Here is a 17,635-nt window from a genome sequence, read left to right as displayed (position 1 = left end):
AATAAGTTTGTGTAGGTACTTAGTGACTTGTGCAGATGTTGCTCTTTAACAAACTGTAGCTCCATACAATCTTTCCAAAAAATTCTATTAATTCTAACACAACATGAATTCTTCAAAACAATATTTTGTTATCAATAAATAGCTCTGTATAGTAAAATTGATTTTTGCTGACAGAAGAACAATTCTATCTTTCTAAAGTCAACACTTATCAAAACCAATATTTCTTGAATTAGTTGACATTTTGTTAACTAAAACATATTGAAACTTTCGATCTGCATTTATCAGTACGTTTTACAATATTTTCGATGTAATGTGTACAGTGTGATTTGTTTTTTCTTATAATATTTTAGTTTTTTGAATAGATTCAGGCTCTTATTTTTTTGTATATCTCTTCAATTTACTTTAAATTGGTTCATTTCCTATTAATCCTTATTTCGTTGTGCGCATCACACTGGGTCAAAATTTTTCTACAAAGTGCCGTGTAACAAGTCGCAAATCGGAGGTTACACGACACAATACTTTTAAAAAAAAGTTGGATAAACCCAAAAAAAAATTTTTTTTTTTTCTAACTTTTAAGAATAAACCTAAAAAAATTAATTCAAAAATGTCCGATCCTTCATCGGGCTCTAATTCCATAAAGGTAAAATAAAGACAGACTATCAATTTTACTTTATTCAATGCTATTATAATAGGGTACAGCGGATGCTTCTTCCCAACCGCAAAGTAAGACAATGTTGTCATTTGCAGCTGTTTTTATAAAAGGTTTTCACTGATATGATCATATCTTTTTATAAAGAGGATAAAACAAATCAACTTGTTGTGCATCCCCTTCATGGTGACACCAGTGAATCAGGAAGAGATTTATTGGATGATCTTCCAATATCGTTTCCTTTTTCCACCAAACGCCCTAGAGATTTAGGAGCTGGTTTAAGCTCTGGTTTAAAAAGTGCAGCAAAGGGTATCGGTCTTGGAGTAACTTCTCTTGTAGTTGCACCTACCTATGGTGCTATTCAAGTATAAAATCTTTTGATTGACCACATATGAAATTCGATTTACGTGCAGGAAGGTTTCGCAGGATTCCTTAAAGGTCTTGGTGCAGGTGTTGCAATGGCAATAGCGTTTCCGGTAACTGGATTGGGTATTGGAATAGCACAAGCAGCGCGAGGTGTGATCAATACTCCTGAAGCAGTTATTGAAAGAAGGGCAGGGAAAAAATGGGACAAGGAGAAAAGAGTTACAATTTTATAGTTTTTCTTATATGAAGAAAATTAAATATTAATCAATTTTTCCTTTAACATTAGGAATGGAGAGATCGTTGGTACTCTATTGAGACTGAAAAAGAGGATTTAGAAGCACGTCAACAGAAGCTGGAAGCGGAAAAACAAAAAAATATTTTCGCCAACCAAAATAAAAAAATCAAAAAAACTGCCGACTCATCTCAAAGTTCCGCTAAGCGTCAAGTGGCAGATACATATTATTATGAATTATTAGGTGTTGAACCGAATGCTTCACCTATTGAAATAAGGTAGGCATGAAATGGTTGGTTATTATTTTCATTTTTGGTTTTTAAATATGTTTTTAGAAAAATGTATTACAGATTAGCACGAGAGTGTCATCCAGATAAGCATCCTGATGATCCTGAAGCCAGTGCCAAATTCCAAGCTTTAGGAGATGCCTATCAAGTACTTGGAGATCCTCAACGACGGGAACGTTACGATTTAAATGGAAAAAGCGTCTTAGATGATATGCCAGTTGTTGAGTCTAAAGTTGTTTTTGTAATGTTATTTGGCGCAGAAGAATTCGAACCATTTGTTGGGCGTGTAAGTTCCTATTAGAAATATCCTTACGTCGCTGAACAAGAAAATGTGCTTTTTTACTAATTAATAGTTACGTCTTGTGAGTACTATTGAGTCATCGGATTCACCTGAGTTAACAGGAAAATTAGCGGAGGAAGTACTTGAGTTAGAGCAGAAACGTAGAGAACTTAATCTGGCTATTCTTTTGCGTGAACGTATAGCCCCCTTTGTTAATGGCAGTGTACATGAGCGTGAACAATGGCGTAAAGTCATGCATGAACAAACAAAAGAATTATGTATGAAAGCTTTCGGTGATGGTATGGTTGAAGCAATTGGTTGGACTTATGAAAATTATGCGTATCAATTTCTGGGTAATTGTTCTACAAATTGAACAAAATTTGTCGAACAATTAGATGTTATAGGTAACCTGGATTCGTTCCTCGGCTTAGGAGGACGTTACGCTAAAATACAAGCCAAAAATAGAGAAATGACAAATTTTTGTAGAATAGCAAGTAATCGTGATATGTTTTACATTTATTATCAACTACCTACTTTGATAACTTTTTAGCTACTGCTGTAAGAGCTTCGTTGGCAGCGAGACGTTTGACGAAAATTAATGGAAAAGCTGATGAAGCGGCTAGAAATAATGAAAAAAAAAGTGAAGAGAATACAAAATCCTCAGGAGAAAAACGTACGCTATATTTTAAATGAAGTTTACTATTCTTTTGAATCAAATAAACAATTTCACATATAAATTTTTTTTTATATAGAGCCTGTAACATCAACAGTTGAAGAACAAAAAGCTCGTGAAGAAGTAATTTGGTGGTTATTTGAATGCTGTCAATAATGTGTTGTTCAGGGAGCTAAACAACTGAAAGAAACGTTACCTCTTTTATTTGGTACTATGCTAGAACTTTGTCTTGTAGACATTCAAAATACTGTTCGACAAGCTACAAAAAAAGTAACTTAATTTTTAAAATTATTTTTATACTGTTTTTTTTACAATAAATTTATATGGTCAGATTTTAAAAGATATGTCGACAAGGATTGAAATTCGAAGGGAGCAAGCTAAAGCATTGATTGAATTAGGGCAAATTTTTCAGGATGAAGCTAATAAATTCAAGCAAGGAAACAAGGATAAAAAGGTTGACGTATTTAAACACATGGAGGACGCATATATAAGGGCAGCTGTTGAAGCTGACAAAGGTAACAAAACGCCAAACACAAACTTTTAAAAACCAACGCGTAGCTTTGATATGCTGCATGTTTGAACCAAAACTTTTTTTGGGAGGCGCATCAAAAATTCAATAAATAATTCTCTTCTTTTCTGTTTACGTTAACTAATTTTTCAACTTTATAGTAATTCATGTAAATGGTGTTTTTCTTTTCACTAACACGATTTTACAATAAAAAATAAAAACAAAGAGGTTTTCAATACAGTTAAGAGGTGCTTAAATTATGTAACAAAAGAAAAGTTTCCCCCATTGTGACTTGTTCATTATTTTTTTTAAAAGATTCATCATTTAAGAGTTTAACTTGTTGGAGTTGTTCATTTTCTAACAAATCGTTATTTAAACGATCAGTATACAAATCAAGAGTTTTATACGCCTGTGCAGAGGATGCCGATTCAAATTTTTGAGTGTTACTGTTTGAGTTATTCGGAGACAAAGTTGCTTTTTCTACAGTCTCTACAGCTGACTCTGCGACACTTTCACCGGCAACAGATGCTAAAGCCATCCAATATGGATTGGATTGAAAGATTTCACTATCAGGAAACGTCGGTGAGAAAAGTGGATGTTGGCACATCTGACCACTTAGTAAAAACGTTTTTTTATTTCGACTCTTTATTTTGTAATTGAGAGTCATGCAAACTTAGTCTGACCCAAGAATCTCTTTTACATGATTTAAAATACAGATGTTCATTTTTTAAGAAAACCTTTATTTGCAATTAACATTTTCATATGTTTAGCTTTTGCTACAACTTTATCTGCGTTTTTTTTCGTGATACTGGCGGTACTTTTAAATCAAATCAAGCCAATTGTGTCGTTGTAACTTTAAACGCTAAAATAAATATTGCTAATATTCTTGGAGGGTTTTCCTCTTGAACTAGCGTTAAATTTGTCTTCTCATGTCAGCTTTGTAGTGCTAGTAACATTCTTTTTCTTGAAGATAAAGGTGTTTTTACTTTAATTCCAAAGTGTTACGAGAAAACAACAAGGGAAACATCCACTGTACCCACAGGTTATAGTGAACTTGATTAAAATTTTCTTATTTATTTAAATTATGTAAAAAATCATTCTGATTTCAAACTTTGAAAAATTTTTGAAGTCGTTATAGGAAATACACAAGAGGAGTCCATTAACAATACAAAACCTTATAATCTTACTTTCCATGTGAGTCTTCTATTTTTTAATCCTTTTTTAGTAGACGAGACGACTAAATTTAAATAAATAATTTCTTTTCATGCTGTAAGGTATATTATGGACTTCGGTTTTTTTAAGAAAATATTTAATAGTGTAGAAACAGCTAGTAACTTTTGGGAATATACGTTAAAGGTTTTTTACAAAGTATCTGCTATCAAAAGCATAAAACTAAGCAATCATAAACTGTTTGTAGTAAAGCTGAAACTTTGGCTTTTTAATCACTTTTTTCGCGGAAAACCAAACATTCTCACTCATTGTTAAAGAATAGAAACCTTTACTTCGATTATGTAGCATAAGACGACTAATAACCTTTATGGCAACTCCAAACTATAACTTTGGAATGACAACCTCAGCTTTCAACGAATTCAACGAAAGTATTTACCTATGTGTTAGATGAAGTTGACTCGAATGCGTAAGACCTTTTATAAGAATATTCGTTTATCCTTGTACGTCAGTTGCTTTATAGGTGCATTTTTAAGGTATTTACATTTTTAAAATTACATAGATAATTTTTACTACATTTCTATAAGAAACCGTGACGAATCTTTGGTATCTTCATTAAAAAATAAACTGTTTAGTAAAATAAGATTTGATTTTATTATAAATTTCCTATTAATTTGTATACAAAAGTGTATTGTGACTAATGTTAAAATTTATTTAACTTTATTATAAAAATTTTCTAATGTGTTGGTTTATTTTTATGCATCATAAAAAATTTTATGAATTTTTTACGAAAACGCTGCAACCCTTTGCATTAATTTTTTTATAAAAACAATGTTTTTACTTAAGGGAATTAATCGCGTTATTTGTCAATATTGACTTTGATCATGAAAAAATGCTAAAGACGTATGCAAACGTTCTATTAGTTTACGCCCTTCTTGCGAAACAAAAAAAAGATTTGATTAGATATATATTTTCAACCTTTATATAAATTGCTATAATTTTAAGTGTACAATTATAAACGAATTTTATTACGGTTTACTAATCCTGAATATGGAAATTATGAAAAAACGCTGATTTCATTTTCTTATTCGCATTCTTCTATTATCATTAAGAGTTGTGAAATAACGTATAGGCTTTTCGAAGACGTTGCGCTCGATCTCGGAAGGATGTGCGTGATAAAGCTGGCATAGCAAAAGCACACATGCGCTGCACTTTCAGGACTTACTTTGATTGTTTGAAAAACTGAAAGGTTATGGAAAGCTTTTCAAAGGAAATTCTTCCAGATGAATTCTACCGCAGTCTTGTAACTACAACGTTTTGTGCTGCTCAAATACATTTGACTGAATGTCAAAAGGTAGTGATCATATTATCTAAGTTGTGTCCCTTGCCAACGCATTTAAAACACTTAAAACGAGTAGCAAAAGCTCCACATCATGAGTTCTGTTTCGTCAAAGGACAATTTGATTGTGTTGAATCTGGCGCAAATAAATTTCAGAAGGAGACTTGTTTTGTTTTAATCGCAAAAAACGAAGTAATAGATTTTTAATCAGTAGCTTTGCACTGTTATGTTGTTTGTTTCTAATTATATCTTATTTAGTACGATTTTAAAAGTGCCTTTTTTATTCTTAGTCAAATCACTGAAATTCTTGTTTGTATGATGCTTTTAAACACTGATTATGGTTTCATGGACGAGAACTTGTTTTTTTCACAGGCTTTTAGTGAAAAAATGCTTCATCTTGTTTTCAAAAAATCTGACGTACTTCCACCTATTTATAAAATACAAGTGCCTTCGCATGAACCGATAACATATGAACAATACATTGCTTGGAACCATTTATGGCCTATGTCGTGGAGAAGACCGCAATGGAATCCATTAGTGTTTAAGAAAATGTAAATTAGTTTTTCAACACATAAAACTTTAATTTTGATTGTATATAGCCCACGAGTAAAGTCTACCATTTTAAAATTTATGCACCTCTTATCTAATGATACAAAAAAATGTGATCCTATATGTTCAAATAGCTGTATTCTGTGCTTGGGAGAAAGTGTTATTGCGTCTGCTGAACACAAAAATGAAGATATCAATAGTTCCAATATAAATCAACACCCATTATACTCTCATCATGTTGTGCTGCAAGCTTTGTCTAGATTTTCTCAAGCCATTCGTTTTCAAAAAAGTATTGTTTGTAAAAAGACAAAGAGACTACCTGTCATTTTAATTAAAGATGAAAGACCTCCAACCTCAAAAATAACTCAGGTTGGTTTTTTTGTTCTTTTAACAATTTCAAATAAATTTGTAGTCTTTTATTTTTAAACAATGCCATCATATTTAAAAAATAGGGCGATTAAAGAAAAAAAAAAACATTTAAGATATCATTATTAGTTCTTAATGTTAAATTGTTTTTGGTAGTAACTTTCTTTTCAATAAAGACGATTTCTTACAAAATATGAACGCATAATTTTCTTTCTCTTTACGTGTCGATATCAATTCAGATGGGGTTTCCAAAACCAAATGATCCGTGCCAAAACGACAATGTAAAACATAGCCACACAACAAGAAGTATATTTTTGAAAACGGATCCAGATAATCTCATTTTACAAAAACAAAGATTGAATGAATCACAATATTATGCCACCGGAGCTGTGGCCTACTTATCAAGCGAACCGTGTATAATGTGCGCAATGGCACTTCTGCATAACCGAATATCTGTAGCCATATTTCCATCTGGAACTGAAAATAAAGTTTACGGCGGTCTTGGAGGTTGCATATCCTTGCATACAAACGGACAGCTTAATCATAGATTTCATGTACTTGTTGTGAAAATAAAATGATGGTTTATGCATTATAAATTTCACCAAAAAAATTAATTAAGTACTTAACCCCATTTTATTAAGCTAGTTTCTGTGTCTTATATAAGCTATAAAGATAAAAGATCGTTTTGTTAACAATTCTGCAAAATTTTTTTATTAGATTTAAAAATTAGAAACATCAAGAAAAAATACATAATATTTATAATGACTTTAAAAATTCTACCGTTTATAAAAATAACTTTTTAAACATAGCTGCTAAATATTAAACAAATCTCTGCAATTTAAAACAACGGAGTAAGAAATCAGTGTTGGAACAGCAACATGAGTTAAACACATTCCATGTTACATGAAGCTAGTTAATGATTTTTTCGACTGGTTGTATTCGGATACTGGTCATTTGAAATGTAAAAACTATTTAAGTAATATAAACACCGGCGACCTGTTTAAGTGGATTTAAGGTCCAAATAAACCATACCCTTGATGATTGCTAAATCGTCACTGTGTTACTCAGATTCTTTTGTGTGACTGTATATACTATATAATTTTAGCTTCGTTTTATCTCTGTCAAATAATCTCTATAGGTCGTCATAAGGTTTAGTAATTTTCATAAGTAGAGATTGTAACGTGATGTATAATGTAAAAAAAGGATTAAGAAAAATGCATGCTAATAATCAAAACAATAAGATAATTACATGATTTCCTCTGGTTTTCAATTCATGGAACTTCAGCTGCCGTAAAAATTCATGATTTCTAGGAATGTCTTATGCAAGAAATCCGAATACATGTCATTTGACCCGTTTTACTATGCAGTAAAAATGAGACGAAATTTATAACTTATTACTATTTTTTAAGCTTTGTTGATATAACTTCAGCCCCTGCATAAAATTTTCCCAATTCAAACCACAAGGAGTATAAACACAAACAGCCCCCATGTTTTTATTCGAATTCATATTGCGAACATCCTCAATATTTTCGTATAAATTATCATAAAAAATTATATCTGTTAAATTTATATTAAGTTTTTCACAAATTGCGGTCAAATGTTTTTGTTTTGTTCGTGGATAACATTCCGTAATTGTTATTATTTCCCTGAGACTTATCAATGTATTTTTATCATGCGGTGAGAGAATATGAAATCCCTTCAACGCTTCTTCGGCCCATCGAGCCCGTGTAGTTCGCGAAGCAATGCAAATTTTACTTTGATTTTTGATGGAGTATAAATACGAAAATATTGCGGAAACGTCTTTGAAAAGCCACAAAGCCGGCCCCTGCTTTTTATATGTTTTCAGACCATTGTCTTTTGATTTGATGATATTTGTTGGGTTGTAATCATACATTTCATCCAATACTTTCACCGTTTTTGAATTTTTATTTGACCGACTACATTTAGAATTAAAAAAAAAGGGAGGACCTCGAGTGCAATCAACGTCATTACACCATAAAGTATCGTCCAAGTCAAAGACAAAGCATTTAGGCAATGTGGGTATGACATCTAGCTTTAGTGTAAGAAATGGTAGAGGTTTACCGTACGTTACCTCAGTTAGCCCATCCTTCACACTTTTCTTTTTATTGTCAGTTGACCGAATTGATAGTAAATGTTCCTGCATTGTAATTTTTTTTTTGTAAAATAACTGGATTTTCTAAAAAAAAATATCTCTAACTCTAATTGGTAACAAATAACTCTATCTTAATCTGAATTAAAATTTCTATTAATTTTTTTATTGATTAATTGATAAATGAAGAAAGAATTTAATTGTTGTTCCATCGCTTGATTATTAGCTATTTTTTATTTAATCGTGTTCAGGAACAAAATATTAAAAAAAGAAGGTGCATGCATGAAACAATCAGATTCAAAAAAGTAAAGGTTAAAATGGATTACTTTACATAAATTCATAGAACCACCTAAAATAACTTATAACAATTTGCTTCATATTTATATTAAGCAAATTTTTTTCATTTTTAGTAATAAATTTTATATGATAAATAGTAATTTCTTATTCAGTGAGGAAATGTCGTTTCAAGAGCAATTACATCCATTCGTTTTTAATAAACTGAAATTTAACTCAATTATACCGTAATTTGTTCCGCACTTGTTTACGTTTAACTTGTCACAATAAATTAGAAACTGCCGCATCTCTAAGACAATGTCAAATTATTTAACCATTAAACTTCGGTAAGTGTATTGAATGGGTTTTATTAAATAAGTTTCACAGTTCTTTTTACTCTTCCAAAGTTTGCTCGGTTTTCCATTACAAAAACTAGTATACTCTAAAAAGACAAAAAAATGAAATTCCTTAATTTGTTCATGGGTTGAAACAACAAAAAATTTAAAATAAACACTTGCAACCTGTTACTTGCGGTCAAATAAAATTTTTTTAATTATTTTTTATAATTTATGGTTTACACGTTTCTTCAACAATTTTTTTTTTTGGAAAGAAATAATAATATTTAAGATATAAAAGAACACTATTACACATTTTTATCAAGAAAAATTAAAAAAAATAAACGTTCTTAATATCTTCTTTACAAGAATTGAATTGTCTAGAAAAGATGAAAAAAGATTTATATGTGCAAGATATATTCACTTTTTAAATAAACTTTTATATAATAAAAAACTCTGAGTACAATAGAAAATTTTTTCATTCAATAATGTTGAATGGGAGAACTGGATTATATTAAAATTAGACACACTAATATTCGAGTTAAGTATCTGACGTTTGGGCATCTAGGACTAGTTTTAATCAAATGGTTAATTTTTATAATTAAAAAAAAAACAATGAAGCCGAATCAGTCCTTTTATAGTTTTTTTATTTTTTTTATGATTCTTATATCTGTGCACTTTTTAGGTAGTATACAATCAGAACTTCCAAAAACAGTCAAAAATGAAAGATTAAATATCCTACCTAAGCCAATGAATGAGTCAGAGGCTTACACACGTGGGTTGCCTCTCCTTGCATGCGATCTATCCTCGGTATCTAATGGAAAATCATTTAATACCAGTTACGAAAAAGAAGTTTATTGCACTTCACCAGATATTGAAATCGAAGATGTTAATAATACAAAAGATATAGTTGAATGCACTATACCAGTTTACTATTGGAATCCTTATTATAGATGCTACAGTAAAGTAAATATACCGTATTTTCCAACACGACACGAGAATGTTGATGTAATGACAAGACGGGCAACCTTTTTCGTACCTATTTCGTTTAAAGGATTAACACAGTTATGGTTAAATGACTTACCATTATTTGGTTACAGATCAATGCAACCCTATATTATAAGTATTCTTAATGGAGGCAATCTTACTCTAAGAATCATTCCATCTTAATCCACTGTTTTACGTAGTGAATTTTTTTTTAGATTATCGCTTAATCCTTGTTTAACATAATCTCACCTGATATAAAGTAATTTTTTTTATACTTTTTTCTCATCAAATTATCACTCGATATGGCATGAACAAACATAACCTTATTGCTATTTATTAAATTACAGAGAAAATGTTGTGTATTATAAGTTATTAAAAGATTGTCGTATCCATATTTGAGTTAAAAAAACATAGTTAAAATTTACGTTTTTATAAAACGAGAGTCAATGTATCGCATAATTTTTTTGGGATTAAGTATGTTTATCGTGTGTTTTCAAAAATTTAAATCTGAGGCTACTTCTAATATAAGTTTCTCTAGAATTTTAAGAAAAAACTCAAAGATGTTGAGACAGAACATCACAGATAAATTTTCACAACAAATTTTACATAATGTCGGCGTCAAGAAAATAAGTAACATTTCGTCAATACTACATCCATCATTAGCGTATCAAAGAAGTTTACTTGAAATGGATTCTGATGTGGAAAATTACTATATCCCGATTCAGTACTATAGCCCCTCGCTTCAGAATTATGAAAAACGTTATATAAAAGTGTCCGAAACCGATAAAGTGGAAACTGTAGCTGTAAGAGCCGCTAAATTGACAAGAGGAATTATACCTCCACAACGTGCCATGTTGTTTTTAAACGATGAAAATTTACCCGCTTCTAAGCGATTACTACCATACTTTTACAACAGTGTACAAAATGGGGGAATTTTAGAATTAGACTATAAGTGGAAATTCCCAAAGCCTTGTAATCCGTATATATCTTCTCCCTAATGTATCGAATTAAAGAAAGTTTCAATTGCAATGTTAACTAGATAGATTGTAAATTTTTTTTCTCACAGTAACGACAGGTTCATGTAAACAACATATTTATTGAATTACATCGATGACACAATGTTAAAATAATAAAAAAAAGTGAATCCACAAGAAAAATACAAAGAATGCAACAATTTTCCTTTACGATTGAAAGAATTTTGCTGCTCTACATAAAGAAAATAAATGGACTACGCATTACTTGAGTATGTAAGGCTTTCTAAAGTTTTGTTAAGAGATATCATATAGACCCTTTTACTTAATTTAAATTAATGTTGTTGTGTGTAATTAAAAAAAATCAATATGTGTCTAATTAACAGTATATAATTATAAAGGAAATAAGCAATATGCAACCCGGAAAAAATGTTGATCAAATGCTTTTATTTTGTTCTAAATTAATAGAAGCAAAGGTATATTTTAACTATATATTAAAAACGCCTTAAGACTATTGTATGCGGAAAATAAAGAAAAAACTATATGAGAATGCCGCCTTTGTGTTTTAACAAAGTGATTTAAAAAAAGTTCAGGTATCTATTGCGAAGAAGAAAACGTTAACCGAAATCAATGAATACATAGCATGAATAGTAATCTAAAATCATCTAATATGAACCCTTAATATTTATTGGTTTACTTTCTTAAACCAGAACACAAAGTCTTTCGACGTTCTAAATTTTTTCTTTTAACTTAGATTTAGTAAAAAAAAATGAACGCATCTTTTAATTCTGAATAAGGCATAAAGAAAAAATAGCACACACGTAAGGCTTGTTGAGTACCATGGTAATTAAAATTCCTGGAATAATAACCTCGCTGTAATTTAGCCAATATTCCTTTATGGATTGTGTGACATGGTAAAAATAAACCTTCGTAGAGCATTTAGTGAGTTTAAATTATTTTAAAATTAAGTAGCAGATTATTTTTTTTGAACAAGCTTTGGCGACATAAATTATGATGTTTGTTGTAAAAATCCGAATTGTGTTGTACAACATTTCTTAAAGTTCAAAGGATTGAGTTAGGTAAAAAGATAGTAATAGAGTTTAAATCATTTGAGATGTACTAGAGATGGTCATGTTTAAAAAACTTGAATGGAATTAAAGTTGAATCGATTTGATATTTCTTAATCAAAATGAAAAGAAGCAAAATCCTTACTAGATGAATTTTTAACCTGGATACAAAAAGTAGTAGGTAGGAAATTATGCAAAATACGATATCTGCTGGTACACTATCGTAGAAATACTAAGCATCCTGAAACCATTTAAAGAATACGTGTTAACAAAATTGAAAAAAAATTTTTCTTTATGATACACTACCAACCCACCCACCCAACCACCGACCACAGTTTTTACTAACGAATTCGGTATCTTCCTCTAATGGTCAAGTATAACGTGTTTTTTCAAAGGTGATATTTCGACATCAAAACGCATTTCCAGGGGAATAACAATGAATAAAACAACGATCTCATCGTTACCTGAGGGACTCGTGAACACAATTCGGCCTCACATATTGCGCGAAAAATTTCAGGCACTGATTAGGGCCTATTCTGTGGTAGTCGCCCTCAACTTTCAAGTCTTGGGTGAGGCGTCCATCCAGTTAACGTCTTCAATAGTCGACGAGAATTTTTATTCTATTTTGAAGTCTCAAACTGCTTTCTGTAAAAGTAACCAATGGCAAGTTAAGATTGATGAATTTTACTGTATTTAATATACTTGTTTCTTATTGAAAAATAAAAGAAAAGTTATTGAAAAATGAAGATCATCTTGTTCAAACTGGAAGCATGAATGACTGTAATAAGTACTACTATGCATTAAAACTTTTAAATTCTTTGAATATTTTTATGTTTCTATACGGCGCATACGGTAATTAAATAATTTTAGCGACAAAATATTTTCTACGAATTTTATAGTACACTCCAGTAATATTAAATGGATTAAAATTGTAACGAAATACTAAATATCTAATGGGTTAAATCAAACAAAAACTATTGACATGAAATATGGGTGTGCAAATAATTCATAAAGAAATTTATTTAAACTTTATATTAACCTAGTATCAGTTTTGGTCTTTTTGAAACGAAAACGTTTTTGTATGATGAAAAACAAACAAATGTACAAGTGTACATAGTAATTTTGGTGAATTTTTCTAGACTGAAACCGTCCAATTATTTCTAAGTAATTATTTTTGATCAAGCTAAGGTCGCAATTATCTATACAAAAAAATGTAAAGTAAAATAATGATAAGTTTGTACACATTAGTTTACGAAAAAATTAAGCATCCATTTAATTAATTTTATAGATTCTAAACTTCGCCTACATTTCATATATAGCCATGAGTATTGTATCGGATAACATGTTATACTGTTTTCGAATTCCTTAATTATTATCATAACAAATTTTAACAGAAACAATTTAAATTAATTTCAATGAATTTAAAGGAATTACGCTTACACTATGGTTGAAATTCACTGAAATGTAAAAGCTATTATAGAGCATAGACACCGTATATTTAGTCATGTGTAAAGCCACAAAAAGAACTACATATTGACTTAAAATAAAAGTCAGGACGAAAAACGAAGTCTAGTATCTCGAGTGTCAATTGCCTTCTAAATCAAAGTCTATATTATCGTGAAAATTAATATGTCTAGCACTGACAAAAATTTGAATAAATTATTTGTTTTGTTTGTAGCAACAGCGTATGTAAAATTATAAATAATAAATTTAACAAGAGAACCGAATAAGTCTATTTAATTGTACCATTTCCATATGACTTAAAATATTTAATTTGGCAATAAACTATGGAAGGCATTCCCTTCTAGAGATATGGTTTTTTGCTAATAGGAAAAAACCGATTATTGTTAGGTGAGTTATAAATAAAACAAGGTAGGCACAATATTTTTATGAACCGTAACGATAAGTTTTTAGTCGAAAAATACCACACCATTGTCTAACTAGTAAATGTTAATGTAAAAATAAACGTTTCTGTCTAAGGCATGATTAGCGTACACAAAAAAAATGAGCAATGTAAGTGAAAAGCATTATTCTTATACTAATACATGCCCCTTGTGGTTGTAACACGTATAATTTTGTTAAAATATTTTTTATACTCTGTACTAGGAAAATTATTTGTCAAAAATGGTTCTACATAAAAAGTGTTTACGATGTTATAATTAGAACGTCGGTTAATAAGTGATGGTAGAGAAAGAGTGATAATACCATGGTAAACCTTGATACGGTATTACGTCTCGTCTAAAAGCATGTATGTCGCTTTGGAGAAAAAGCATGCTTGAGAGGTTCGTCGTCATAATTTCTATCGGTCAAAGTTGAAACAATAGAACAAAGAGTATATGAAGTAATAGGAGTTTTTTAATTAGTATTTTTTTGGTTTTTGATAGATTATCTTTTGATTTAAATTTTCGTTTATTTTTTTCTTGTGCGTGATCAGTGTGTTAGACAAACACATCTAGACAAATTTTTTCGTATCTTGTTATATTCATTGATGTTCTTCAAAAGAATTTTAGTTGTACTTGTTGTTAGTGAATTATTCACTAATCTCAAACTAGTTCATAGTTTTCACGCTAAAGAAAACAAACAAGAATTTTGTTATTCTTCTCTGGATGTTGTGCAATTACAAGATGCAACATGTTCTTTTCATTCACTATGGAGTTCTATGGCAAAAGAGGCTCATTCAATAGCTGCTGCTATAAAAAAAATTGATAAGGATTCGCGTTTTGGAATTGCTACTTTTGGAGATAAAAGTTTGAAAAATCAAATTTTAGGGGAATCTGTACCTCGGCGCTTGGGCAAAGAAGGTGATTACTGTTTAAAAGTTGAATTGCCTTTAGTAAATAATAACCCGAAAACGGTCCATAAAATTTTCGATGAAGTCGCATCTGTAAAAAATAGAAAAGGTGGAGGTGGTGATTGGGACGAAGCTGTATTTGAGGCTATTTATCGTTTAGCTTTAACAAATAAAATTCAATGGCGCGATTATAAATCGCCAGATGGAACATACGTTTCTCGTGTAATAGTTGTTGTAACGGATGCTAAATCGCATATGAAGGATGATGTCCAAGGCATTTTAGGAAAACAACTTCCTGCTTTTGAAACAATTATTCAAAGAATAAAAGCTAGTAGCAATGAAAATATTGATTGTTTATCGGTAGAATACCCAGATCATAAAGATGTTATGGAGTATCTCAAGAAAAATCACATTTCGATCGTCTTCTTAATAGCTCGTGGTGAAGAACTTAAGGCTAAAAATATTCGGTTAGGATCACGATGGATTAATAGAAGGAGGCCTACGAATAATGTTGCTAAGTGGTATAGAGATATTTTTGCGAATCTAGATTTAGATGTTCCCATATATGAGTTCGATATGCAAGAGTCGAATCTTGCATCAAGTTTTCAATCGGTTTTAGATGAATTTCAAAAAAAGATGTGTATCAAAATAGCTGTTGAATCGGATAGTTACGAAAAAAATACGGAAGTGCACGATAGTAGCGAGTCTGTTGAGAAAAACCCCTTTCGAAATTGTAGTACGGAAGAAGAGCATTATCAAAATTTTGACAATACATTATTATTCGGGAAGTTTATTCTACATAATATAACCGAAAACGGAACTATTTCGCTGAGTTCAAGAAGAAAAATTATAGAAAGTAACCGATGTCAAAGTCAAACATTTACTGTAGATAACAAAAATAGTACAGAAAACAGTGGACAAGATGAAAATACATTGAAAAATACGCTTTGGGAGTATAACCAAAGCCATGATGCAGTTAATGAACTAGGTAAAAATGTTTCAGACGACGAATTGAATTCAGTTTCGTGTGGCGAATTAACATGCAATAAGAAAGAAAATTATGTGGATAAAGAAAACCATGCTTTAAATAATTCAACATTGCAGACATATAATACTTCTTTGAACGAGTTCTCAACTTTAGGAACATCTGAAACGTTAAATACCTCAGTTAGCGGCAGTGAAGAAAAGATACAAAATTGTTCTATTTTCCATTCGAGTGACTGTGCTAATTTAGTGGATGCATTAGAAACTGCTCCGGACCTCGCTGACGAAGTGTCTACGAAGTCTATCAAAGTAATAAGACCAAATTTAAGTGGAGGTACTCCAAGATTGTCTGCTGAAGAAGTATTAACTAACAACGTTGAACCTGCATTAGTTGAGAAAATCAATGACGTGCCAATACAACCGGCTCAAAATGTTTTAGATGGGGTTACTGATGATGTAACAAAAAAACAGGTTGATAACGGAACAGCGACGTTTATTGATAATGTGAGAAGTGAGCCTGCTGGTAAGGTGTCAACAGCACCTATTGAAAATGTATCCACAAATTCAATTGATGGTGAGAAAGCTATGTTTGTTGCCAAAGCGGCGACAGAACCTATAAAAACTGTATCAACGGAGCCAACTGATGATGTGGGAACTAACCTAGTTGATGACAAGTCAACAGAACCTACTAAAAATGGATCAACGAACTCGACTGATAATTCAAGAATTGAACTTGTTAATAATGAAACTGCAATATCCATTTATAATGTGGGGGTTAATTCAACTGATAAGGTTGTAAGAGAACCTACTCAATATGTATCAAGGGAACCAACCGATAATTTGAGAATTGGGCTTGTTGATAATGGAACTGCGCCATCCGTTAATGATGTGAACATCAAGCCAGTTAATGAAGTTTCAACAGAACTTATTGAAAATATATCCACAAATCCAACTGATGGTGAAGAAGGTAAGCCTGTTGACAAGGCGTTGACTAAAGCAATAAAACCTGTATCAACGGAGCCAACTGACAATGATGAAACTGAGCCAGTTGGTCATAAGTCAATAGACCCTACGAAAAACGTATTAACAAATAAAAATGATATTGAGGAAGCTAAGTCTGTTGACAAGGCGGCGATAGAACCTACAAAAACTGTATCAACGGAAACAACTAATGCTGTTGAAACTGAGCTAGTTGGTGATAAGTCAACAGACCCTACTGAAAATGTATCAACAAATAAAACCGATATTGAGGAAGCTCAGCCTGTTGACGAGGCGGCGACCGAATTTACAAAAACTCTATTAACGGAGATAGCTGATGATATAGGAACTAACCTAGTTGATGACAAGTCAACAGAGCCCACTGAAAATGGGCCAACGAACTCGACTGATAATTCGGGAATTGAGAATTTTGAAGATAAAATAATGCCATCTATTAATAGTGTTGGGGTTGATCCAATTGATAAGGTTGTAAGAGAACCTACAGACACTGTATCAACAAAGCCAACTTATGATATGGAAACTGAGTTTGTTGATGAGGCACCAAAAAAATTCACGAAGAATGTATTAACGGAGCCAACTGTTAATGCGGCAACTAAAGTAGTTGACAACGTGTCAACAAAACCTACTGATCGTGTTGAAATTGAGCCCATTGATAAGCCGACGACGGAACCTACTCAATATGTATCAAGGGAACCAACCGAT

The 17,635-nt window shown here is 31.2% G+C and overlaps 3 protein-coding genes and 1 long non-coding RNA gene across 15 annotated transcripts; 3 read left to right on the top strand and 1 right to left on the bottom strand.

The window, feature by feature from the left end:
* Positions 1 to 46: 46 nt before the first annotated feature.
* Positions 47 to 4,963, top strand: LOC128884318 (uncharacterized). 11 transcript variants are annotated; one of them, XR_008459350.1, is made up of 15 exons: positions 47 to 284; positions 351 to 640; positions 693 to 723; positions 797 to 1,014; positions 1,063 to 1,233; positions 1,302 to 1,525; positions 1,583 to 1,820; positions 1,888 to 2,167; positions 2,219 to 2,308; positions 2,365 to 2,487; positions 2,567 to 2,610; positions 2,656 to 2,757; positions 2,819 to 4,189; positions 4,270 to 4,363; positions 4,413 to 4,962. XR_008459350.1 is itself a non-coding variant. In XM_054137628.1 (13 exons), exons 2-13 carry the CDS (start codon positions 605 to 607, stop codon positions 3,029 to 3,031), a joined length of 1,770 nt encoding a protein of 589 aa, XP_053993603.1. In that variant the 5' UTR covers positions 47 to 284; positions 363 to 604; the 3' UTR covers positions 3,032 to 4,963. The 11 variants fall into 11 exon arrangements, 3 of the variants coding, with proteins under 3 accessions (XP_053993603.1, XP_053993601.1, XP_053993604.1); XR_008459348.1 differs by having other exon boundaries at positions 2,819 to 4,264; positions 4,312 to 4,363; XR_008459349.1 differs by having other exon boundaries at positions 2,819 to 4,269; positions 4,317 to 4,363.
* A 189-nt stretch (positions 4,964 to 5,152) lies between these two features.
* On the top strand, positions 5,153 to 8,746 carry LOC128884319 (uncharacterized). The gene is made up of 4 exons (XM_054137630.1): positions 5,153 to 5,693; positions 5,874 to 6,052; positions 6,101 to 6,419; positions 6,656 to 8,746. Exons 1-4 carry the CDS (start codon positions 5,415 to 5,417, stop codon positions 6,992 to 6,994), a joined length of 1,116 nt encoding a protein of 371 aa, XP_053993605.1. The 5' UTR covers positions 5,153 to 5,414; the 3' UTR covers positions 6,995 to 8,746.
* A 2,946-nt stretch (positions 8,747 to 11,692) lies between these two features.
* Positions 11,693 to 14,138, bottom strand: LOC128884290 (uncharacterized). Of its 2 annotated transcripts, none has more exons than XR_008459337.1 (3): positions 12,862 to 14,138; positions 11,932 to 12,804; positions 11,693 to 11,880 (listed from the first exon to the last, which is right to left on the bottom strand). It is a non-coding gene; the product is annotated as an uncharacterized LOC128884290 (long non-coding RNA). The 2 variants fall into 2 exon arrangements; XR_008459336.1 differs by lacking the exon at positions 11,693 to 11,880 and having other exon boundaries at positions 12,129 to 12,400; positions 12,490 to 12,804; positions 12,862 to 14,135.
* Positions 14,139 to 14,483: 345 nt separating this feature from the next.
* On the top strand, positions 14,484 to 17,635 carry LOC128884473 (uncharacterized; the record flags this gene model as incomplete). Its single annotated transcript, XM_054137904.1, has 1 exon — positions 14,484 to 17,635. A coding segment is annotated over exon 1 (2,988 nt), but the record flags the coding sequence as incomplete, so codon positions are not given.

Source organism: Hylaeus volcanicus, unplaced genomic scaffold, assembly GCF_026283585.1.
Source record: "Hylaeus volcanicus isolate JK05 unplaced genomic scaffold, UHH_iyHylVolc1.0_haploid 12237, whole genome shotgun sequence".
NCBI classification, from domain to species: domain Eukaryota; kingdom Metazoa; phylum Arthropoda; class Insecta; order Hymenoptera; family Colletidae; genus Hylaeus; species Hylaeus volcanicus.
This window is presented reverse-complemented; position numbering and strand designations above follow the sequence as displayed.